The 27,252-nt window shown below is 35.6% G+C and overlaps 1 protein-coding gene across 2 annotated transcripts in view; it reads left to right on the top strand.

The window, feature by feature from the left end:
• The first annotated feature begins 213 nt into the window (after positions 1-213).
• The window catches only part of GABRB2 (gamma-aminobutyric acid type A receptor subunit beta2), a 234,961-nt gene continuing 207,922 nt past the window's right edge, over positions 214-27,252 (top strand). The window contains exons 1-3 of one of the 2 annotated variants that reach the window (XM_035013747.1): positions 214-444; positions 601-692; positions 1,710-1,777. In XM_035013747.1, coding sequence (XP_034869638.1) covers positions 368-444; positions 601-692; positions 1,710-1,777 — 237 coding nt within the window. In that variant the 5' untranslated portion in view covers positions 214-367. The remainder of the gene's footprint in view (positions 445-600; positions 693-1,709; positions 1,778-27,252) is intronic. The other variant, XM_035013741.1, reaches the window with a different exon arrangement.

The raw sequence follows: 27,252 nt of genomic DNA, 5'->3' as shown, positions 1-27,252 counted from the left end.
AAAACCCGTGAGGTGCAAAACTGCCTCCAGGACCTACCAAAACTTACCAGACGCTCTAGTTGTTTTTGTCTTAACGAAAGGAAAACAAAGATTTTACTCTGGGCCCTCCTGTGGGGTGACTTTCCTATATTACTCAAATATGTATATGTTATACATATATATGTTTTTCCTTTTTCCCCTTTAATTTTTTTTTTTTTTTTTTTTTTCTTAGCCAGAAAATCTGCTCGGTCCCAGGCAGCCGCCGCTGCCCCTTTGATGTTTTGGTACACCGTGCGCATGCGCCTCACATTAGAATTACTGCACTGGGCAGTCTAAGTTGGATCTCCTCTCCTCAGTGAAACCCTCAATCCCATCAAAAACTAAAGGGATGTGGAGAGTCCGGAAAAAGGGCTACTTTGGGATTTGGTCATTCCCCTTAATAATCGCCGCTGTCTGTGCGCAGAGGTAAGTGTGCCCAGCATTTCTCTTTTTCATTTCACTTTGAAGGGCTCGGTCTGCATACCTCTGTGAGCAGGGATCTGTAGTGAGGATCAGATAGATGCTGAAGACGCTGTGCCTGCTGCCTTACTGATGCCTGTTTATTGTCTTTTCTTTCTTTAGTGTCAATGACCCTAGTAATATGTCGCTGGTTAAAGAGACAGTGGATAGACTCCTGAAAGGCTATGACATTCGTCTGAGACCAGATTTTGGAGGTAATGGGGTTGCCTTGGAAATAAGAAACAGCCCAGCTATAGCCTAAGCTGTCTTGTGAGCTTTGTGCGCGCTGTGTCTTCCTTCTCCCTCATTGTTGGCTGCTTGTGGTATATCGAATGTGTCTCTCTCTGTGTTACCATATTGAGAAAGTGATCCAAACTTAAGCCGATTTGTTGCTATCCAGCAGTTAGATGGTCTTTCAGTGAGACCCTCTTAGAGTGTATAGGTGACTGCTGTTCTTTAGCTTCACTGCTGAGATCCTTTGCTTCACCGTCTTTGCTTCATTGAGATACAAACCTCTTAAGTTTAGTTAATGGTGTGCCTAGAGAACCTGGCTTACTGGAGGCCATCGTGAACATTTTTGAGAACAAAATGTGCAGGCAATTGGTTGAAAAGTGACATTAATCCCCTGTGCCCGCCTACTTTGGAAGAGTTCTGGCAATGGTTTAAAGTGGCTGATGTCTGGATGTTATCCAGTCCTGGAAGCCCCACTGTTTGTGGCGGTGGGAGGGAAGGGGTTGGGGAGGGCTAAAAGGCAGGGAGGGTAAATGGGAGAAGGGCTAGGGACCTCTTGCTGCAGCCTTAGATACACTGATATGCCCATTTAATTTTGCTTTAGACTCTTACGAAGCTCAAAGAGTTAAAACCTGCGCGCACTGAAGGGGAGTGGGAAAGAATGAGGAGGAGGGGGTTTTAGTGCAATATATAAAAATTCCCTCGGGCTAGACAGGTTCCTCCGGCTTCTGTGAGTTGTGTATTTTCTCATACTGAGACATCTACATATGTAGATAGGATTGGAATCCCTCTTCCAGGAGGGCACGTGTGTACATGTTCCACAGAGAATTCCCTCGAGGAGTGTCGGGCATTCTTTTTTAAAAAGGAGCGGAGAAGTGAAGAATATAAGGGTGAGCAGTGGGGGAGGAATTTGGGGCAGAATACCCCATGCCCAGGGACAGCTCTTGCTGAGAATGAATGAAGTTCTGAGAAATCACGTGGCTGGCTATCTTGGTTCGCAGGTCCCCCTGTGGCGGTGGGAATGAACATTGACATCGCCAGCATTGATATGGTTTCCGAAGTCAATATGGTGAGTACTGAGGTTTATGGTTGTGTCTCCGCAGACCTTCATTTGGGGACAGGAAGTAGAAAGGAGCCGTTTGGTGGGGGTGGTGTATGCATGAGTATGTGCATGAAGTGGGGGTGAAGACTGGGGATTTTGCTTTGGAGCCCACTGTGTTTGAAGTTTCCAAGCCTTTGCTTTTGGTCCCTAACGATTTTTCCAACCTGGTTTGGATACTTAGGAACTGGTACAAGAGCAAGTAAAATGCATCATAATTTACGTGCAAATCACAGCCACATGCAGAAGATCCCCTGCAGAAGCCACATTTCCTAAGGTTTAGTGGGAAACCAGATCATCAAGGATTTTCTGAATTTGGGGTGAGGTCAGGAAAAGAGGGAAGGGTTTTGATTTGATATTTCACAGGGAATATAACGGGCAACCTAAACTGTCACAAAGAGGCTGAATAAATGACCCTGGGATACTGATGTCCACTTGTTGCTTTCAGAGATGGCCTCTTCACAGCTGATGGCAATCACCTCCTCCCCACAATTGTTAACCAGCTCTTTTAACGTCTGCTGCCCACCAAAGTAAATAACAAAAATTGGTCACCCTGTTTTCTAAAGGCAAGCTCAGACCCATGTGCCCTAGTCAGTCACTTCTGCAATGTTATTCACTGCATGTTCTAAGCTTGTACGGTTTATGGACAACAGCACTCCTTATTGGCTACCTCGTTGGACTTGGGGCAAATACTAAGAGAAAAAGCCTCCGTATTCTCCACCAGGGACACTTGTGGGGGGTTTGCTTCATGCAGGAGCGCCCCCTGCTGCCCATGTTGGGACACTGCAGGCATACAAAACAATGAAAAGTGTCCCAGATACTCCCTGATTACTTGGGCTGCTTACTTGTTTCTCCAGTGACTTTTCTACTCTGTGTTTTTGAAGTTTTCTCCTTTGGAAAAGTCTCTTTAGAAAGGTCACATTTGAATGTAAGATGCAAGTATTACTTTCAATACTGAAGGCACACAGCACATTTCAGAAGATTGTGTTGTGGCATGGTTCTTCCTAGAAATGAAATGCACTATTTAAAGAAGAGGATGTCGTGTGTAAAGTTTTATGCAAAACACTTCTAAGTCAGCCACCAGGACTTGAAAGTTAGGACACTTATTAATTAACTCAAGAGAGACAAAATACTACATAGTGGATATGCTCTCAACATAATGCAAATTTTCATATTCTCAGAATTCAAATAGAGAGCAAGCTCAAATAACCAACCTTATCCCTATACACTCTCCAAAGATAGTTTGGATAATCCTGAGGTATCACAAGGTTATAAAACATCTCACGACTACTCCAGGGAATATTCAAATGTCAGCAATATTTTAATGTCGTGTGTATCTTCTTATATTCTAATTATTGGGGAGGTTTTTGATATATAGGATACAAACACAGACTGAGACAATATTGGGTGATTCAGAACCACAGATTTCCCACACATTATGAAAATCCCCTGTTTTCTAGAGAATACGTCTTCCTAGGGAAACTAATTTCTCAGATACACAAATATTCACTTTGTGGGATTATGGAGGTGTTTCATTGATTTAAATTTGGAGTTTTACCATAACAATTTAAAAATGTCCTAATGTGGGTACCTCCCAAGTCCCAAACACTTGAATCTAAATTGTGTTGCTAGAAATAAAGTGATATAGAAATCAGGTATGGTTCTGTGTGCCCTATATGTGGTTAAATTAGACTCCTTTCTTTTGCCTTTTGATTTATTTATGTTGTTTTTTACATAACCACATCACAAAATGGTATTCTATGGAAAAATTAGGGAATAGAATCCAAACAGACAATGAATGATGAGAAGATTAGAAGTTGCTGTGATAGGTCAGCTAAGAACTTAGATGTGTTATATCCCCCAATTGTTTAGAGTAGTGGTTTTTTTTTTTTTTTTCTTCCTTAAGTTTTGTTCACCTTTTACCTGCATGCAACATTTTGGAGAGGCATCTGAGCTGGACACAGAGCCAAGATCTGCTAGTCAAAATATAGACACCAGCTAAGGCGAGGTGTCATCTCTTAAAGCTATTTAGTGTTGCTGAAAAATCACGGGATGTTGAAAGTGCAAAAACAAATATCAGGTTGTAAATAGGCCAGTACTGCAGCATTAATGATTAGAACCAAGCGTTAAGAATCCCATGCCAGATTCCTTTCTTAGCCTACTGCTAACACATGTGGACTTGTCCAGACACATTTTTACTTGTTGAAAAATTAACACTTATTTCAGCTAACAGAGTGACTTTAAGAAAAATTTTTGCAATGTATGTTATTTTTAAGTATGCTTATTTGATTTGAAGCAACAGATGGGAAATTTCATCACTGGTGTGTAAAGAAAAAAAAAAAACCAATATGTTCATGGCATATTGCCCCCTGTATACAGGTCTAAAATTATTAGTATTTTTTGATTATTTTTAGTTCTGAAAGAATGATTGATTGATTATTTAAATGAAACCTCAAAATTAATTAACGTATATATTTTTGCCTCATCTTTTGTGACCTGAAAACTCTGGTAATTGTAACTTTCTTTTACTATAGTAAATCTTCTTTGAGCGATGGTAGACACCAGCCCATTTAGACTGTAAATGACTCATTTGTACCAAAGGAAAAGACCCATGTCAATTTGATGCTCCTGATAAATGACAATAATAGAAATATCTGAACTAAGTCAAGAGTCTTGAATACTAGTTCTGCTTCTGCTGCTCAGTCATCCTGAGGGAATTCACAGACAGATGGGGCTCAATTTCCTCACCTGTTACAGGGGAGGAATAGTCCCATTTTACCTATCTCAGGTGACTACTAGAATTAATAAAACAATATATGTGAAAGCATTGATGTTCCATGAACATAGCTTATGTGGAAGACTGGATAACAGGTGATCACTCAAGAGACTCTGCTACTCCAGCTGTGCCCTAAATGTACTTGGGTCAATAATTTATATTACCAGGTCTCAATTTTTTTTTGTTTGAAATGAGAGGAGACATGTTAAATTGACTTCAACTCAAAGTTATATGTGTTGCTGGTTGGTTTAGTATATAATAGCTCTGTTGAGTACAAAGAAGTTCCTGGAAAACTTGGAAATCCAGCATAAATGTAAGGAAAATGCAGAATTCCTAAATATCATGCAGTTGTGAGGTCCTACTCATGAAGGTGAGGATGGTAGCTTACTCATGTGACTATTGGCCCAATGCTAGGTCTTTGGAAGAATGTGATTTCAATTAGAATGCTCCTGAACGGAAAACTTGGCTTTAGAATGAAATATTTTTAGATGTCTTGGTTACATTGGCAGGAATCTTTTTGTTAAGACTCTTTGATGAAAAGTGCATTTTAAGATCCAAAATTGGCTCTGAGAATTATGGACCGAAATAGCTTTCTCTTCATTTAAAGCAGATACTTCTCCATCTTGAAACAACACATTTGCCAACCAAAGAGTGAAGCAATATTTCACTTTTGAGGAAATAGTTCTAGTAAACACACACACAAATTACCTTTTTATGGAATGGCAAAAGAGAAAAAGTGCTGTGTTTTTTTTTTTTTTTTTAACAGATGTTTTCTTGCATCACCAGATGCACAGTTTAAAATTCAATTCAACACAAATGCTTAGTTAGCTACTATGATTCAGCCATGTTGACAGGCCTTAGAAACGGAGCAATGAACAAGATTGATTTGTCTCCTGACCTCATGAGACTTAGCATCTAGGTGTTCACTATTTTTAATTCTTCTGTAGACTCTTACTATAATTATACTTATCTTTTCTCTAAAACTTTTTTTATGAGCAGCCAATGAGTACCTAGTGGTCTGTATTTCCCATGGGTTCCTTTGTCACTTGTTGGTTTCACCATTCATTTGGTATTTGCCACTTCAAATTGCTATATATGTTACATATTCATTCTAGCTTCCTAATTCATGTTTATAAACTGCATATAGACAGAATTATAGTGTATCTCCCCATGTGATTTTGCTCTATACACAATGGTTGGCTGGATGTTTGACTCCTGGTGAATGTCGCAAATATTGCATGAACTCTTTTGTTTTCATAGCAACAATTTGTTATTATTCACTAGACACTGTACCGATATGTGGAGAAACAGAGCATAGAGTCATAGGCCTCAAATTCAAGGCATTCACTGTTTAACTAATGTAGAAAGAATCACAATGCAGGATTATAAATGAAGGAGGAAATAGGGTATATTGGGAATAGAGAATACTGAGATATTACATAGTAATTACTAGGTGAAGATGGGGTTGGAGGGCTATGGAATGATGTTCCAAGCAGAAATAATGGCACATAGAAGAAAAAAACACAGGAAAGATAAATGGGTTAGGGATTTGCAAGTAGTTTTAAATGGCTGGAGTTGGAGTGGGAGTAAGGAGGTGATAAGAGCTGGTATTGAGATCATAGGCAGTGATCAACCAATAAAGACCATTTTTACACCTTTCTGAAGAATTTAAATTTTGTTTTGAAGACTGTAGGGACCCATGAAAGGATGTGAATAGGAGAATTGCATGAATAGATTCACACTTCAGGAAGATGCTTCTGAAATACAGAGTTAAGCAAAACCTAAAGTTGGGAGATAAGATGAAAACTCATTGCAAAAATCCAGGAAGAATTGATGAATTGAGAAAGGGATGTAAAAGAGAAGATATAAAACTGGGGCATTTACAAGGTAGAAGCAAAAGGACTTGGTGAATCCCAAATTTCTGATGGCACCATTTGCCATCAATATGGAGGACTCAAAAAGGGCAGCCAAGTTGGAGGTGGGGTGGGGGATTAGGCATATGGACAGACAGGGAACTCAGTTTGGGCTATGTTGACTTTTCTACAGACATGAAATCTCCCAATGGAGATTGGAAAATATACGTCTAGAGCTATATAAAAAGTCATGACTAGAGAGATGAACTTGGACATTGTCAGCATGTAAGTAGTACTTATAACGATATGAATGGGTACAATTAAATAGGGAAAGTGACAAATGGAGATCTGGTGAGCACTGTAATTTAAGTGGAGAAATGCTGAAAAGGAGTCCACAAAGATTAAAAAGTAGCTAAGCAGCAATCAGAGAGTTAGGAAGAGAACCTGCAGATAAGAGTGTTCTGGAAGCTGAGGCACAAGAGAGTTTCAAAAAGAAGAAAGTGGGGCACCTAGGTGGCTCAGTCAGTTAAGCCTATAATTTGGAGAAGTTTCCTTTAGAGGGGAGTAGGTTGCAGATACAACGCAAGGGATTGGTAGAGTGGCAGGACAAGGTGGCTTTATGGAAGACCTCTCTATTCTCTCTGACATGGGAAACACTTTCTGTTGAGAATAGAGGAGGTTAAAATTGGCCTCTGTGGAGAATGGGTAAGTAAGTGAGGTTACCTGGGACACACAGAAGGATAGCCAGAAAGCATGAAGCATGGTGAAGGGTATGGGAACACTCACTGGCCACAGGCACACTTAATTCTAAATAAATTATGCTTAGAAACCCTCCTACCCAGCTTTTAGCAAGCTGTCATGTTCTCTTCTTTTTCTTCTTCTTCTTCCCACTCTCCTACCCCTCTCCCTCTCTTGTATGGTACCCAACATTTTTCATTGTCATCATAACACTAATATAATAAAATAATTATAGTTAATGCTTATTGAGTTTTTAACTCATGTAGGTATCCTGTTGATTTACACTATCTCATCCAATTTTCCTATAAAAACAGTGAGATGGCTACCATCAACCTACTTGCAAAAGAGGAACCTGAGGCCCAGAGAGGTTAAGTGACTTGTTCAAGGTCACACAGCTAGTAAATGACTGATTTCATGTCCCTTAATCTTAGCCATATGATTATACTGCAGTTTTAAATGTAGCAAGGCCTCATTTGAAAAAAAATCATTTTCATTCCTTGAGGACCCTCTTTTGTTGTAGTGTTCGTTTTTATTGTTTTTTTTTTTGAAACAGTGGATAGACTGGATAAATTAATCCTTCATACTCACTCTCTCCACCTTAAAAAAAAAAATCTCAATTTTATTAAAGTGATTCCAAGTAGGTACTTAATTCAGTATATATTAAATATAAGAAATGGTCCTCATCCTTGAGAAACTTATATGTTAAATTATATCTATTGAGCATAATTTAAACCATGCAATGAAGGAAGATTTACATAACATCTTGAAGAATCCAGGATATTTCTTGTGCCATAATTTATTTCATTATGAATGGGTACTGTTTTTAACTTGTCTAATAATTTTCTTGTTGCTCCAGAAGAATCTGTCAGATAACCATTAAAGCCAATCATTGTCAGAAAATAGTGGCTGGTATATGTTTAAGAACCATAAACTCAGTGATTATGAGATGTGGGAGGACGCTATGTGAAAAGACCATACCCTTTCCCTTATTTTTTTTATTACAAAGACCTCATTTTCAATTGAACTTTTTGCATCGAGAACACATTTTTCTGATAAATTCTCCTACAAATAATTCTCTTAAAGGTGGTTGAATTTTTTTTCTTCCCAGATCTTTCCTTCCTCCATCCCACGTAGTATCAATGAGACTCATTATAAAGATTATATCTCTAGAAGACTTACCTATTTTTAAACATCTATGCCACTTGCTATTACAGTTTATAAATCTATTTTTTTCTTAGTTAATTCTTAGGAAAAATTATTTTGCTGTGACTTTATGGGTACCCTGAACAATGCTCTTGCTTAACTATGGCATGAAATAAAGATATGATTATAGGCTTACTCTGCAAGAGAAAGCAGGTTAAGGAAGTATCTCAGATTTCATATTATAGTGCATCATGGGTATTTCCATGCAGTCTTCTCAACCCCCACTCAAATAATTAAATGGTTGTGGGAATTCCTTTAAGAATGGAAGTCAGACAAAGTATTTTTCCTAGCTATATGGGAGGGGTGTGTGTGTATATTAATTTTGGGGAAGGGCACTGATTTGTTTTGTGATCATTCTATAGCAAGATTTCTTACCCTCAGCATTATTGTCACTTTGGACCAGAAACTTCTTTGTTGTTAGGGGGCTGTCATGTGTGTTGTAAGATGTTAAACAGCATCCTTGTCTCTACCTATTAGCTGCCAGAAGTACTCCTGCTATTGTGAAAACCAAAAATGTCTCCAGAAATTGTTAAATGTGTCATGTAGGGTGAGGCGATTGTCTCCAGTTGAGAACCATTGGTATAAAGAATGGTGTTGTGGTTTTATCTCCAAACAAAGAGAAAAGAGATTTGTCATTGAGATGTTTCTCAATAATCTTTTGCTGAATCACGATTTTCATTTATGTTTGGTGATACATTGTGACAAAACCAATTTTAAAATGCCAACAAACAACAAAAGCAAAAATTATCCACATCCCCATCACTTCATTAAAACTGTATTTTAATTGGTGTATATTACCTTCTAGTTCTCATCTATTTGTTTATTCATATTTGACACATTGCAGTTATTTTGTAGAGAAAATTTTATAGTCTACATTTTCACTTAATACACCATGAGTATTTTTACACACTTATTCTTCCTTTAAAAAAAATACTCATCTGTACTACCACTAATGTGAACTGATGTGTATTTTTCCATGATCTTACAAACATACACATGAATATACTGACATTTTATTTTTTATTCACTCTGTATTTTTTCAAAAAACAATTTAAAAATACATTTTATAGATTATTAGTCATAATTCTAGCTATCAATTATTTGAAAATATATTTACTTTTACTTATGCACCACTAACAATAATATACAAATCATATACAAAATAGAGAACTGGATTTAAATAGCATATAAATGGAAATTTAAAAAAAAATTATAAATCAACTTGACTCATATTTACACAGCTACTCTTTACTGTTTCTATTCTGATATTACTCAGTTTTTCCAAAGTCAACTTACATTTTTCAGATGACAAAAATACTTAGAAACAGTTAAAAGAGGAATAAGAGGAAGGATGGTTATGAGTTTTTAAAAGACACAAACACAATATTTTTTTTTAGTATTTATTTATTTAATTTTGCGAGAGAGAGAGAGCATGAGCGGGGGGAGCAGCAGAGGGAGAGGGACAAGTAGGCTCCCTGATAAGCAGGGAGCCTGACATGGGACCCGATCCCAGAACCCCGGATCATGACCCAAGCTGAAGGCAGGCACTTAACTGACTGAGCCATCCAGGTGCCCACAAACACATGATTTATATGTTGCTTCCAGTGTGCATTTTATTTACAAAATACATATTTTATTAAACAAGGAGAGAAATGGGTTTATATTATCCTGTCCCTATTTATATGGAAAAATATAGGAATGTGTTTAGCCCATTGGCTCTTGCTGGTCCTCATTTTGTTAACATTCTATTGGTATTTTTATTGCCAAGTCTCATTTTTCCTTGCTCTATAATTTGGCACTTACCGCCCACTTACTTGCCAAGAGGTCTTAACTTAGAAGTAATTGGCAATTGAAGATATAACTTCTCTCCTAACACAAGAGCAACAATTAGTGAATTTTGAAGGTGAATCTACGTATATCTTAGAAAAGTAACACACAAAAGTAAGCCATAGAAGAGGATCAGAGATGCATGGACAGTACCTACCACAATGCCTGACAATTAATAGATGCTCAACAGATATGGATTGGATGAATTTGTTGGAGGGGTAGTTAGTTGAAGGACTGCAGGACATCAAGCTACAAGAAAATATTTATTAAGTGCTAACTTAAGTAGCACTATGCCAATTAAGCTGGACTGTGGAAGGATGTGAAATGGTTCTTACACAGGGGCTAAGTCTAGAGTCAAGAAAGCTTAATCTTATTGTCTGAAGAGGGAGGTGAGGGTATATGGAAAGAAGAATATTTCAGATGGTGGGAGAGGAGAGTGGTATGTCTTTCAGGTAGAAACATCAGGTAGAAAAGATTCTCAGACTTTTCTGTGCAGTAGAATCATCTGAGTCTAGTATTAATATTCATATTTTTAAAGCCCTTATCTAGAGTCTGACTCAGTAGGTCTGGGATGGGGTTCAGGAATCTGCATATTTAAAAGCTTTCTACATGACTGACACAGATACTATCTGAAGGGCACTGTTTGAGGAACACTGATTTTATAGTGAAGTTGGAAGCCAATATAATCACCAATAAAGGAATTTTACAACAACTGACTGGCCTCTAATTATAATGTGGGTTTTTGCAACAGTAAAGAGCTAACTGGTCAGAGTGGGTGGGATTTGTAGAAGACGACTTCATGAAAGAGAGAGTTGAACTGAACTAACAGGATCAGTGTGATTTAAATAGATGGAAAATAGGAACAGTTCTGTGGGAAAGGGCAGTAGGGTATAGACAACATGAAGAAAGTCATTGCATATTAGCAGTAGTAATATTGCAAAAATATAAATTTAGGGTGTGTATGACTCTCACTTAATGTTCACAAAAATCCTATGAGCTAGATAATAGTATTATCACCTTCTCTTATAAATGCAGAAATTAAGAACTAGATGGATTATATAATTTCTAATATTTTACAGCTAATGTGAGTGGATTGGAACGATAGGGTGCATATATATGGTATGAATATGCAGGGTATGAATACGTAGGGTGAAGCTTAATTCCATAGGACCATGACAGCTATGCAGAAGAGACCTTGGAAATTCCTGAGTGGATGCTCTGACGTGATGAGAGAATCTGAAGCATCTTCATAAAGACTGAAGTAGAAGGCAGGCGACACTAAAGAAAGTATGAGGAAGTTGAAAAACATTTTCCAGATCTGATTTTTATTTTTATAAAATGTCCTTTGGAGCCTTCACACTAATTTTATTGATCCAGATGATGAAAATATTTAGGAAGAACAAATTTGAAACAAAGATTGTGAAATGGGGTAGGGATGAGCATCTAGCACAGTGTTTGATACTATGAGTAAATTAATAATAGCTACATGAATTATTTAGTTTTAAGATGTTTGAAAAAATCAGAAATACTGATATTTTAATATACATTTCAGGGTAAAGATTTGACTATTCCTTGTTTAGAAAGGTAGCTATTTAATTGGTGGTAAGTAATAGTAGTATTGCAAATTTACATATAGCAACAATGCCACTGAATAGCTTCCTATAAATTATTTATGGCTGCCTAATTATAATTCTGGAAGTATATGATTAAACCTAATGCCTCAATGATTAAGCATCTTGAGATTGCTCCTCTAAAGATCAATAATTCAGTGCCTAATTGGTACAAGACCATCAAATCAAAAACATTTTTAAAAATGTTTATCTACAGACTTTTCCATGAAGTTTTTAAAATTAAATAGGTTGGTTTTTTAAAAGATTTTATTCATTTGAGACACAGATACTGAAAGAGAGAGAGAGCATGAGCAGGGGGAGAGGCAGAGGGAGAGAGGGAAGCAGGCTCCTCGCCGAGCAGGGAGCCCGATGCAGGGCTCAATCCCAGGACCCTGGGATCATGACCTGAGCCGAAGGCAGACGCTTAACGACTGAGCCACCCAAGTGCCCTAAATAGGTTGTTTTTAAAAGCCATGTTTCACTCAGCTACTTTATTTTATTTTATTTTTAAAGATTTTATTTATTTATTTGAGAGAGAGAGAGAAAGCATGAGCGGGGTGAGGGACAGAGGGAGAAGTGGACTCCCCGCTAAGGAGGGAGCCGGATGCGGGACTCAATCCTGGGACTCCGGGATCATGACCTGAGCCGAAGGCAGACACTTAACTGACTGAGCCACCCAGGTGCCCCTTATTTTTTATTTTAGATAGAAATGATGGTTGCATTCATGAGAATTTAATCTGTCTACTTGACTTGCTCAATAAATGTGTATTTATCTGTGCACTAATATATAATGTGCATTATCAAACATACTTGAAATAGAGATTTATTTACTTATTTATAAGATTTTTATGTATTTATTTATTTGAGAGGGAGCAAAGAGGAAGGTAGAAGGAAGGGGAAAGAATCTCAAGCAGACTCCATGCTGAGCATGGAAAGCCTGAAGCAGAGCTCCATCCCACCACCTAGAGATCATGACCTGAGCTGAAACCAACAGTTGGATGCCTAACCCACTGAGCTACCCAGATGCCCCACAAAATAGGAATTTAAAGAGGATTTCATAAAATACATATAAAGTTATATTTTTATCTCATGCTCATCTACACTGGGTTAGGTTTTGCATTTTCCATGAAAATGGAAATAGAGTGAATAAGAATGGAAATTAAAGGCTGTTTTATTCTGCATTATTATTCTGTTAAGGAGAAATATTGTATAGTATGGCTTGTAATATAGATAATTGAAAGGTGACTGTTTTTGTTGTGGAAACAGTCCTATTTATTCCTACTTTCCAATTTTTAAAGCATCAACATCAGGCAAGTAGTATTTTAGAGAGTGCTGTTCATCGTTTCCAGGAGGGAGCCTTTATTTTAAAATAATTATTGAATAGTCCTGCTTCTTAGGACTATAAGTTAACTGGATTTTACAAAGGACGGTGTAGCCACACAGCCAGCTTTTAAACAATTCTGCAAAGATAATCTTAAAAAATTATCCGATTTTGTGAGAGTGTTAACATTTCATCAACTGTAGATTTCTCAAGAAATATTTTTAACATTAATCTTTAAAGAAATGATTTATAGGCCATTTTAAGGAATATCATAAAATAAGCAGAGATGTCAAGAGTTTTAAATACAAGTGAGTAGGTGCCAATTATTGGGTTGTAAAATCTAATCGCCATTCTGCAAACTTAACCACTGTTGAACATATTGTGCTCCTAAAAAATGAAATTTAAGTACTTTTTCTGTTTGCTTTCTTTGACCTACAGAGAAACTTCAAGACTTATTTTGTAAATACATATTTCTATGTCTTTTTCCAAATGAGTGTTTGAGTTAATAGACTGAAGATCTCTTGAAGCGTTCTACCATCAATCAGTTGTGTAAACCATTCCTCTTTCAAGCACTGTTAAGCCAACACTCTCTTTTGACACTGGTGGGGCTGATCTGCTAGGCTGTGTAAATTTGCATCTGGCTTATATGTTGGAAGAATGCTTTAAAGTGTTTACTTGAATCACATTAGCATGCCTGTGTGGCAAGCCATTTTTCTAACTGAATTCATTAGAGAATGATACCTTTGTTACTCTAAAAGTCAAAATATTTTAAGTACTTGCCAAATTTACAGGTGAAAAATCTAGAATTACAGAGCATATGAAAACCACAACTTTCCTCATTTCCTTCAGATTATTCAGATGCTTTATTTTAAACTTTAGGTGTTGGAGACCAAGTTCTGTACTGTAAGAAATCTGAATAAAAGCATTTTGCCAATTGCTTTTTTTTTAACACTACAAAGTAATATTTTCTGACAAATATATTATTTTCTGGTTACTCAGAAAGATCAATTCTCATTTTCATATCTTAATTGCACATTTTCTAACAGACCAGAAAATTCTTCCTATCTATTTAATGAACCAGCTTTGAGAGTCACATTTTAAAATGGCTTTATCTTATTAGTTTACCAAACTGACTCTGATCATCGTCACCACCACTTAGGTGGAAATTTGTTTTTAATGGAACTTTCTTTACTTAGGTTACTTGAGTCCAAGTGGCAATGCTATAGATGTGTCCTAGTTTTAAATTCCCAGATTTGGACAAAATACCTTTCAATTAAAAAATAGCCACAATCCTGGAGCTCCGGGTTTCCCATTTTGTTGTTGCTGTTGTGCAATCATGGTAGGAATAAAACCTGATTAAATCAAGTACTACTTAAGTCTGAGCTTTAAAGAGAGAGGGAGAGACAAAGATAGAGAGACCCAGAGAGGGAGAGGAAAAGAGGGATAGACATAAGTGCCCCTCTTCTTGAGGAGTGTGTAATGTGTTTTCAATAGTTGAAAAATAGCAGAAGGCCTTTCTTACATAGTTGCTGGGTCCTGTTTAGTATAAATGGGTATTTATATATGTAAAGTATGCAACAAAGATTTACCATGTAAGAATGTATGTATAATTAAGGACTGTCTTTTTGAATTTACATGATATGAAATCAACAATATCAAAGTGCACGTGGATTCTCTGTTCTTTTAAGCATTTGATAGTTAATAAATATTTTAATTAAAAAAGGTCAATGAAAAACAGGAGTTGAGAAATTGCAGTATACCTTTGACATATAACTGGGATATATTTATTTTAATCAGTGATGCTACTAAAAGTCACTACCATTTTTTGAGAAACCTTAATTTTTAAATGTTTTCACATTTAATTCTGAAAAACTATGAAATAAGTGTTATCACATTTTACAGATAAACTGTGGGTTAGAAGATTTTTGTGAGTTAGAACCTATTAGAACGAAGACAATACAGCGCTCCTTATGTTAAAGCTGGAAAGTGCTGGAACTGGAATTCGAGCCTGATTTTTTCTCTATGCCACTTATTTTGTGTTTTTCTGATGTTAAAGGAAAAGGAAGTTGAAAAAATTGAATGGGCCTGCCTCTATCATAATCTCCCAGGATGATCATTAATAGTCCACATTCCAGATCCCAGATGACTTTTGGGAAACCTACAAAAATAAAATAAATAGAACATAAGGAATAAAATCTGTAATACACAAAAGTAGGCAGTCTAAGTCATTGAGAGATCAATTAAATTAGTAATTTTCACTATGTCAGCATCATTAAAGTTTGTGGGTAAATTGAAGATTATTATTTACTTTTTTCTTGGCTATTATAAATCATCTTTCATCACTGGAGAATGAATTCAATTCTTACTTGAAACAAAAATCTACTCTGAAAAAAAGATATGGTAATCTTGAGAATTAAGAATAAAATTAGATTTTGATTAAATATTATGACTTTTAGAACCAAGAAAATATCAGCCCTTAATATCTTACTTGTTATTTTAATGAGGTGGTACATATCTCAGTATCTGAGTGTCTCAGAATATTCAGTAAAATGATGATTAGCATTTATGTGAAATAATAATTGTGATGTATTTCAAGGTCAGCCTAAAAGACTTCAGTTTGAATACATTTGTGCTCTTCAAGGCTGAGAAAAACATGTGGCTTAAAATGTTTCTAATTTCTTTTTTTCTACTTTATCAAATATACACCTGGGTTAATAAAAATTAAGAATAAAATTAGGGTACATATATTTTATATATATCTAATTTTATACATATATATAATTATTAAGTTCTGGATTTCTTTTAAAAGTAAGCAATCCTTGGGCTAAAGTATGCTATTACATTTTTTTAAGAGATTATTTCTATAGTTATTGTGAGAAACTCAGTATTTATATCAAAAGCAATGACTGGGAAGTTCTGAATTTGTCCTGAATTTGTCACTGATGATAAAACCTCCTATAAAATTCTTGTTCAGAGTTTCTATATTTGGAAATCAAGGAAATTAAATAAAAGATATAAGGTAACTTCCAGCTGTTTGTAATGCTTATTTTGTAAAGTGGGCAAATTTATGTTATATAATTTTCTTAAAATATTTTTTGAACATCTTTTGATGACATCTAAAATTTTTCTACAACATAGTACCCAAGGATTGCAGAATTTCATTGATTTTATTAAATCAGTCCTGTTGATAGACATTATGATTATTTGCGGGATTTTTACTATCATAAATGAAACTATATTAAACCATCATGTGTGGTCATATTTGATGCAATTATAAAAGTATCTCCCCTGGTAAATTCTTAGAAATGAGATTACTGGAAGCTAGAGCATGTAGATTTTAGGATACATATAACAAAACTATGCTTCCTTTAGGTGTTAATTTATGTTCACACCACCAGTGTATGAGAACTCCATGTGCACATACTTAGACCATTCCTGGGTATTTCCCTCAGTGTGTTCATTCTTTCTACCTTTGCCAACCTAATACGTGACATTGGTAATTTCCTCGATAGGTTAAATTTTTTATTGCAAAATAACTATCTCAAATACTGTTTTTGTTTATAGGACATTTGTATTTCTTCTCTCTGAATTGGCTTTTCCTGTCATTTATTGATATCTTTTTTTCTATTAGAGAATTCATTTTTTCATTTTGATTTGTTGGAACTTCTTATATATTAAGGGTATTAACCCTTTATTACACATTATAAACATATTTCCTTATGTAATAACTTTGTGAATAATATACTTTAGTATCCAGAAGATTTATATTCGTATTTACTAAAATATGTTATGGTTTTTGATCTTGGTTTTCAGACTTTGAAGTCTTGTCTACCCCAAGATTTAAAAAGAATGTTCAAATGATCTTTCAATATTTTATGTGATTTTTCATTTCAATATTTTATGTAAATATTGATTCCATTTGAAATGTATTTTGGGGTAAGTTCTGAAATGGGACTATCCATAGGATAGATAGGTAGATAGCTGGATACATAGTTGTGACAGTAAAATTTAATGAAATAATCTGTTCTTGTCCTATAATTTGAAATGTTGTCTTTATCATATAGGGAATCTCATGTGTTCTTAAGTCTATGTTTTTACTCAGTAATTTGCCTCATTAATATTTTTCTCTCTCTCTATTTCTGTGCCAGCATCATGTAGTTTTAATTATTCTAGACTTAAATATCAAGGCAAATCTACCCTCATTATGTTTCTATTTATTTATATTTAAACACTGAGGTAGTTATACTTTCATACAATCCTTATATTTTGGCAAGTTAAAAAAATGCAGCCAATATTTTGGTTGTAATTGCTTTGGAATTTGGAGGAAAATTTACTTCTCAACAATATTGGTTCTTTCTAATGAAAAACATACAATGTCTCACCATTTATACATATTCTATTATGTCCTTCAGTAAAATTTTATAGTTTTCTACAGTAAGTTTTGCACATTTCTTGTTAAATTTATTCCCATTGGCCTTACGTAATTCTTGTTAAATTAGTTCTTCAATACTTTACAGTTTTTATGGTTATTGTGAATAGGATTTTTATATCCAATGATTATTTTTGATTCTTGGCCAAAAGAATAAATGCCATATAACCATCTGAGAAGGATGTTTTTTATCTTTGTAACTCAGAGTACCATTTCTATTTCAATTTATGCATGAGGTGCCTTAGGTGTCACTAACCTGTTTGAAATATGTGTGTGTGTGTGTGTGTGTGTGTGTATAGAGAGAGAGAGAGAGAGAAAGGAAATATATGTGTGTATATATACACACACACAGAGGAAGAGGGAGAGAGAGAGAAACATTATGTACCTTTCTTGCAGTTTATTATCCCTAACCAACTTAAACATTTAAAATGATCGTTTTATTTCAATTTCAATCTCCAACATAGGATTCACTTACTTGGCCCCATAAAAACAAGATGAATTACCACTGAAGGCATAGTCTTAAAGATTCCTTCTATTCCTTTAACCTTATTGAGTAAAATTTAGATTTAAAGCAGAATTCTCTGTTTATTAAACATTGTATTTTTATCTTGCACATTATGAACCATATGAAAATAATAAAGCTTTTTTTTTGATGTAGTAAGCCAAATCATCACCACATGCTACATTTAAGCTCTGGTATCCATTACTTGAAGTATGGATGATTTAATTACGAATAGCTGAAGAGGGTATATTTTATATCCAGAGCAGTTACAACCAGAGAACAAAACAATGTAATTGACACAGTATGTGACTATTGTTACAGATACCTGTTTCAGAGTGAAGACTTGCCTGGATTTAATACTAAACCTAATCATGACCTTTATCCACAGACTTGATCACCAAAGATTGAGAACCGTAAAGGCACCCCCATTATGGTAGTCTAAATTCATAAATGATTTGATCATTTTAAATACATTGACTGAACAGTTTTAGTTTCCATGATGAATCCCTTCAGCTAAGAATGGTTTAGGTGTGCATGAAGTTAGAGATTTCTGGAAAATATCCCAACAGATGTTACAAAAGTTTAGGGAAAGCATAGCATGCCATATACATTTTAGGGGATTTTAGTGACTCCTTAGTTGAATTGTAACTTTTGTATTGGTTAAGTCAGAAGTGCCTTTAAGGAAAAGCAAAAGCTCAGATATAGGAGAAAAGACTTCCTATAAACTAGTCCAGCATTGTCAGTAGCATATAGTATTTGGCCGTGACACACATAGACACACACACATACATATATAAAATTGAGTATAAATTTTTTTCTGTTTAAATAAAATTTACCACTTTCTGGATGAATTATTTAATATTGGTAAACTTAAATTAGAAGCATTAGTAGATGGGGATATAACATGAAATAATAATGCCACATGCATAAGTTGGAAAAGACTATATATCCTTGGACAGGAAAATGTGTTTCTTATAATTAAATAGCAAACAGAGTGGAATTCCATGCTATTTTGCATGAGTTTAAATATACATTTTTACTTGCAAAATGTTTATACTAGATGATGTTTTTTAATATTAAAGTATTGATGTGCTACACATTAATGAATTTAGACTTCTGAGTGATGTATCAAGGAAGGCTTGATCAGGGGCGCCTGGGTGGCTCAGTCATTAAGCGTCTGCCTTCGGCTCAGGTCATGGTCCCAGGGTTCTGAGATCGAGCCCTGCATCAGGCTCCCTGCTCCGCGGGAAGCCTGCTTCTCCCTCTCCCACTCCCCTTGCTTGTGTTCCCTCTCTGGCTGTGTCTCTCTGTCAAATAAATAAATAAAATCTTAAAAAAAAAAAAAGAAACCTTGATCTTTTGACAGCTAGTTTTGGTTCTATTTATTTTCATAAAAATATAGTTATAGTACTATCATAAATAGAATACTAGCACAATTGAAAGGGAATTTGAAAAAAAAGGAATTTGGTTTTTAATCTCTATAGATGTATCCTCCCTTCTAAAAGATAATTATAAAATTTATCTTCAAGGATATATTGTAGAATATTTTATTTTTTAAACTGGATTTTAGTGAGACATGCTTTTGGTAATCATGCTCATCTTTATTCAGCTAGTGTTGGCCAAAAGATTGTTGATATTTTAGAGTGAGGGTCAACCAAATATGGCCAATATTTGCCTATTTTTATAAGTAAACTTTTATTGGAATGCACTTGGACCCACCTGGTTACATATCATCCATATCTGCTTTTGCACTTTAAAGGCAGAATTGAGTAGTTACAACAGAGACCACATGGCCTACAAAGTCCAAAATATTTACTCTGTGTTCATTACAGAAGAAAAGTTTCTGACTTGTGTTTTAGAGCATTAAATATGGAATGAATATAAAATACTCTGGATATATAAACCAATAGAATAGGAAGCATGTGAAATTGCATATCATTGTTCTTGCTTATATATCTACTTGGACTTTACTTGAATGAGAGATTTCATAAATCATCATTTTTCTCATCTATAGAATAGGAATAATGGTATCCAGCCTCAAAAGATAATTGTAAAAATTAAATCATTTCATATACATAAAGGGCTCAGTAAAGTTCTTTGCACATAATAAATCTCAATAAATTGTATCTATTAATAACATTACACGCCTACAAAATTAACTCTGTATGGTGCTACAAGACCCCTGACACATTCACGATCTCAGTTTATGCAGAATGGACACCAGATCAAGGGTAATGATATCTTGAAAAGAACATGATCATGTGATGGCCAAAAAAGCTTTGTGCTAGAAAGGAATCCTAGGACATTAGGCTAGTATTCAGGAGACCTAAATTCTAGCTCCAATTCACCTACACACTAGTGTGTGATCTCAAGTATGTCATTTTAACCCCTCTCTGGACCATAGTTACATTTCTGTGTGTGTTATGGGGACAGGGTTGGGGATGAGAGTAATGACTGGATTGATATAATCTTCTAGTTCTGAAATCCTGAAAATCTTTCAGTTAAAAAAAGCAGTTTTTAAAAAAATTATTTCTAAATTGTTAAATTTGCAATCAGAGTTGGAAAGAACTAGGAAAAAAAAAAAAAAAAAAGACAGCATTGCCTATTAGGCCAGAAGAAAAGCTGACAAAATGGTAGTTGTGTTGTTTATCAGGAAGTGTGCTTCTTTCCAATGGACTATTTTGCAGTAGTTTTGCAGAATAAGCACTTTGCTAATTCTTTAGAGCTTTAGGGGTATAATCCTTTCAAGGTGTTCTGTCTGCAGGAGTCTGCTATGAAGTTGTTAGATGCTAATACTTATGGATGCTAATATCTGTTTATGTTTCTGAAAAGAATTTTATTGAGAAGCTAAAATGCAAATAAGACACAACTCTACTCTCTTTCCAAAGGTAGTTTTCTTTCTGAATCAAATGTATCTAATCTTAAATGTGTGATAACAACTAGGGGGCTATTAATTGTATGAATGTAATAAGAGTTTTATGTTCAACGGATAAAGATCCAAGGTTCATATATGGAAAATGATACCCTTCTTATTGGATATAGCATGGTATTTCACCTTGAGAAATGCAGATGCCCTATAACATGGCTTTATAGCTACTATTTGCCTTCTGTGATGGAGGAAAATAAAAGAACTGATTGTACAGTTTAGTAATGCTAGAAAGGCAGCTCTGTCTTCTCTGATTCATTTGGAAGTCATTGCCAAAGTCATTCTCAGAGAGTGAAAACCCTTAAAATAAAATGCAGATGTTCAGAATGTAAGTCCCTTCCTACCTTCAAAGTTTGATTTACCTGCTTTGCCGAGACAGAAAACTATGATTCGTCATCACACAGTTGCTCAGATCGCAACCTCCATAGTTTGGTTTAGATACAGTCTTTCAACAATGCATCATGGCCCATTATTTTTTTGAATTTATTATGTGCTACCAAGGCTTTTCCTAGTTGAGTGTAAATACTTACAACAATGATAATACCAATACTAACATTTTTATCACATTTTAGGATTTTAAAAGTGCTTTAGTATAATCTACTTCATTTGATCTTCCCACCGTTCCTGGGAGATAAATATAAGTTGTTTATATTTTTTTCCTCCCTTCCTCCCTTCGTGTCTTCCTCTCTTCTTCCCTGCCTCCCTCCTCTTCTCTGTCTTTTTCAAAAATAAAATGCAGCAACATTAAGTGACTTATTAATACTTAGTCATATTATTAACTAAATAGTAGAATTTGAACTAGAATCCTGATTTTACAAACTCAAATCTGGTTCTACTTACTAATTCCGGAAGCAAGTTATTGGAAGTATGATCTTTAAAAATCTTAAGAAAGTGTGGTAGAGGTCTTAGTGACCGTGGATAAAGTACTTGGAGCAAGCACCAAATACATTCCTTTAAAGAGTCAATAAACCTAATAGTTAATCCAAAAGGAGCAGCTTGGATTTGCTAAGCATCATTTCCTTTTAATGCCTTGGGTAATCTCAGGAAACCACTAAAACCAATGTTCCTTCAGCTTGCCTGTCCCCATGAGATTTGTCTACATTTGAAGGATTGGCACTTAATCAAGCATCATAAATTATAGATGTTCCAAGTCGCAGCCAACAAAGTAGACCTCCTGCAGAAAACCTCCCCAAATCAGTAAATATGATTTGCAATACCTGTTTTCTGAGGCAGTGTATTATAGCAGCAACTGATTGTTTGGAAAGTTTTACTGATCATTGAGATCCAGTGTGGCAAGATGTGATGAGAAGTTTAGCCATGCTCCTTTTTTGTTCATTTCAGAAAGGCAAATATGCTTTTCTGGGGGTCTACGGCCCATACCAAAACAACAGAGCTTCTCCTCTGGGATGGCCAGGGTACCAACTGTCATAGGACGTGTTTCTTATGAACGGGTTTCATAGTACATGGTCTGGACACAGACAGACTGCATTAACATCCCAAGCTCATGTGAATTAGACAGGTTGCTTAATTTCTGAGCCTCAATTTCTTCATCTGTCCAATGAAGTAAATCTCTTGGAGTTTATTGAAGGTTAAATTTCTTTAATGTTTTTAGGATACTTCCTGTGAAAGAAAGCATTCATTAGAAATTAGCTTTGAGGGGGCGCCTGGGTGGCTCAGTTGGTTAAGCGACTGCCTTCGGCTCAGGTCATGATCCCGGAGTCCCTGGATCGAGTCCCGCATCGGGCTCCCTGCTCAGCGGGGAGTCTGCTTCTCCCTCTGACCCTCCCCCCTCTCATGTACTCTCTCTCATTCTCTCTCTCAAATAAATAAATAAAAATCTTAAAAAAAAAAAAAAGAAATTAGCTTTGAGGGGTGCCTGGGTGATGTAGATGGTTAAGTGTCCAACTCTTGATTTCAGCTCAAGTCTTGATCTCAGTGTCGTAAGATCAAGCCCCACATCAGGCTCCACGCTCAGCATGGAGTCCACTTGAGATTCTCTCTCCCTCTCCCTCTGCCCCTCCCACTAATGCTGTCTCTCAAATAAATAAATAAATCTTTAAAAAAAATTAGCTTTGTTTCATATGAATGTTGGCTATCACATTATGTCTAAAGGGATGCTATTCCCAAAGAAGTTATGTAAAAGAGATGAAATAGTGGGCATCTGGGAACTGAATATTAAGAATTTGAATAGGTTAAAATAATAAAAGAATGTTCTCATTTTGTAACCATAGAGTGTCATGAAGATTTGTTCTTTGATAAATTAAAGACCAAAAATAAAAATTAGCAAAGCAGAAAGGCATTTTGCAATTCATAAAATCCAAATCTCTTTATTTTGTGATGAAAGAGCTGAGTATCAGGTAAGTATTCAAGGTTATAGGTGACTTAAGACGACTGCTCTGACATGTTGCTTTTATTTTTATTTTTATTTATTTTTTTAAAGATTTTATTTATTTGAGAGAGAGAGAGAGTGCATGAGAGGGGGGAGGGTCAGAGGGAGAAGCAGACTCCCTGCTGATCAGGGAGCCAATGGATGCTGGACTTGATCCTGGGACTCCAGGATCATGACCTGAGCCAAAGGCAGTCACTTAACCAGCTGAGCCACCCAGGCACCTGACATCTAGCTTTTATAAGCCACTCCTCCCTACATACTAGAGGCAGCCACAGAAATATTTCCTAATTATACAACTCTCATAACCTCATAGCCAGGTGGAAGGTGTGGTTATTTTTTTTAAAGTTGCTAGGAACTTCTTTTACCTTTAATGCTCTTATAATTCACTTGGCGGTAAATTATCCTAAAAGCAAGTATCTGTGATTCATTTTAATGCAAAATCTAATATCAACATTGGCTAAAGAGGGAAAAACAATATTGGAAAAGAGAGCTATAAAAGAAAATATGATCATGGTGTTAGATGTCATTTAAATAATCAAATGTATTTTCTATTATACCTTGATTTTGCTTTGCTTATTGGAAAGATTTCTTAGACATAACTTACATTTTTGGTTTTTTTTGAAGATTTTATTTATTTATTTGACAGAGCGAGAGACGATGAGAGCAGGAACACAAGCAGGGGGAGTGGGAGGGGGAGAAGCAGGCCTCCCGCCGAACAGGGAGCCCAATGCGGGACTAGATCCCAGGACTCTGGGATCATGACCTGAGCCTAAAGCAGACCCTTAATGACTGAGCCACCCAGGTGCCCTAGACATAACTTTTATATCACAAGATTTATAGATTTAAAAACAAAAAGTGCAGAATGACTTGGAAAATTTCATCTTTCTTCACCTTCGTTCACTTTAAATTATTATTTTTTGTCTCATTAAATTGGGATATTATTTTTTATTTTAGTTTCTTTCTGCATTTTCTTTAGTAATTTCAAACCATCTCTTGATAGTCTTTTGCTTTATTTCATTAATGCCTCAATCTTTGATGAGACTTACATGTAAAAGATTCTTTAAAAATAGTCAATTTCTCTAACATGAAAACGTTTTTATTATAACTACATTTGTTGAATCCGAAAGGTTTCATCGTGAGGCTTCATTGATTTTTCCTTTCATCAGTAGAGATTGAGTGGCTACCTTTAGTGGTAGAATGATTCTCAGAAGGGTAGGTACCTAGAGGAGAGCTCCATAAGCCTCCTGTATAAATTAATGGGTATGTTTCTGGAAAAACTACTCCTGTTCAAACAAGGGGTGATGCCTTAGTGTAGGCCAAATATAATCACTGTATCTGAAGCAAAATAGTTTTGAATTGCAAGATAATTGAAATGAACCTATGGTGAGCCCACCCTGAGTCTATATGTGTGCATGGATCCATTTCTAGTCTCTTTTCAAAGTGTTCCCAGTTCTGCTATGTCTCATGGTCTCCAGAAGGGAACCTCTGAGTAGCCTATTCATCTCTTTTCTGGTATGTGTTAAAGGGCATAGTGATTTTCAAAATAACTTAACATCCAAACTTAACCTTTCTTTAGAGACTCTGAATGGTGGTCTGAACATGTTCATTACCACTTCATAAATTCTGCCCTGAAGATACATGAGGTTCTTTGTTAACCTTATAAAATTCAAAGGTAGTTGTTTTCAGGTTGGTACCTAAGAAACTGCCACTACCGCTTTCCACAGTGATTTGTTTCAAGAGTTAGTCAATTCCGGGCGCCTGGGTGGCTCAGTCGTTAAGCGTCTGCCTTCGGCTCAGGTCATGATCCCAGGGTACTAGGATTGAGCCCGGCATCGGGGTCACTGCGCGGCGGGAAGCCTGCTTTTCTCGCTGTGTCTCTCTCTGTCAAATAAATAAATAAAATCTTTAAAAAGAAAAAAGAGTTAGTCAATTCCTTTACAAACTAAAATTTGGTCATGGAATGTAGGTAGAGAGCTAGTGTTATAGGTATGGTGCAAAAAATTCCGATTTCATTTATAAATTGTACTTTGTAGTATGTCTCATTTTTTACATTTGAAAATAATGTGTATGCTTTAAGATGTCTTTTTAAAATACCCAGTGGCTTTATTGGTGTCCTTTTTATCATACCTTGCATTAATCAGAGTATCTCTCTGTTATGTGGATATATTTCGAGCAAGTTTTAGAAATCTTTGGCTTCTGTGGGATGCAGTGTTTATGAATGTTATGCTCTCAATAATCAAGAAGAATTTTATAGTTAAGTAGTATTACCTATAAAAGACTGTTTTATGGTGGGAAATATTAAATATATTTTCACTTTTTACAATCAAATGTACTTTTTACTATAAACTATTGCAAAAGTTAAGGAACCCCATAGGACTTTAACTGACCATTAAAGATATTTGAAACCTATCCTGACTACCTGTCCTTCAGTTAAGTTACGACAGTGGGATGGTAATGTCTACAGCTGCAGGTATCTATATGAGGCCTCCTTTCTAGAATGGATTAAAACTTGGTCTTCATTTTTCTTTTAGCTCATTGTTCATATCATTGGAATTTTTCTAGATCAAGAACTTGTTTTTTCAAAGGAATTCTTTATGTTCATACTTTTTATTTTATATGGCATAATTAGAAAATAATAAGCTTTTCCCATGTAGTGCAGAAGGGAGGATTGGCTAAGCTCTTTACTTCAAATGTACCTCAGTGTTCTCTTACGAACAAATCAGAAACTTTCAGTTGTATTTTGTCATCTGTGGGTTATTTCAGTCACACTTCCCTCTCACCAAAATTTAGGTAAAGTGTGGTCATTAGACTCGGCCCTCTAAACAGTTCTTGTGGCACTAAGTCGCCATTCTGTGATTTATTATGACCCATTTTGTGCAGTCTGAGTATAGAGAGTGATGTAGTTAGTGGTCACTGCAACTGTTTTAATGTCCTGCCAAATAACACCGGGTACCTAGAGAGGCAGTTTACATCAGTTTGCTCTCTAAGTTTTCTTCCAGGCCACAATGAAGATGAGTATTACTGACATAAAAATGTGTATGGGCAACCATATATTACCCCAACTGAGTTCAACCAAAGTCACTAGGAAAAACAGTGATTATCCACCATACTTATAAGTCAAGATGGAAGTTCACCCTTTTAAATCTAACTCATATTCTTTCTTTAATGACTTCACCCTTTGATGCACAAATTTATTCTCAGAAACTCAAATCTGAGTTAATTCCAGCCATAAGGATCCAGTGTTATATATCCTACCAGATTGAGGTCTTTGTGTTGCCTTTGGCAGACATGAATATATTACTTCTCCCAGAAAGATGTGAGATCTTTCGTCAGGGTCAATGATCTAACCCCAGGAGTGATGGAAGAAGGAAACTTTTATTCCTCTCAAGTACACCATAGTGATAACTGCATATACCTGAAACTGTTTATCTTATCCAAATTCCACCTAAATCTCAGCTGTCTTTGTGAAAAGTTTGGGCATAAACATATAATAACATTTCATATCATATCCCCCAACATGTCAGTTTCTGTCCTGTTAATTTATATATTCATATCAGGAATTGTCCAACCCATTAAATTCAGTCACAGAGCAGAAAAGAGCCTAGCAAAATATCTGAAAAATAAGAGGTGCTGCTTTATACACAAAAAAGGTGAGACAAAAGTCTAAGTGAGATGAGGTGAAATGTTACCTTAAGTCAAGTGTACATTATTGCTAGAAAAAAAAGTAGAGACATGTCAAAGACTGGGAACTAAGAGCCGAGTGAAATATTTTTCAGTTCCCTGGGTCAGAGCTTCATTTTAATTTTTGTTACCTGGGCTATTGGTAACAGTACATTGTGCCTTTTTGTTTTGATTATTTGAACATGGATTA

This window comes from Mirounga leonina, unplaced genomic scaffold (genome assembly GCF_011800145.1).
Source record: "Mirounga leonina isolate KUSES-001 unplaced genomic scaffold, KU_Mleo_1.0 Mir_104, whole genome shotgun sequence".
In the NCBI taxonomy this organism is placed as follows: domain Eukaryota; kingdom Metazoa; phylum Chordata; class Mammalia; order Carnivora; family Phocidae; genus Mirounga; species Mirounga leonina.
Note: the sequence above shows the minus strand (reverse complement) of the source record. Positions and strands in the feature narration are given on the sequence as shown.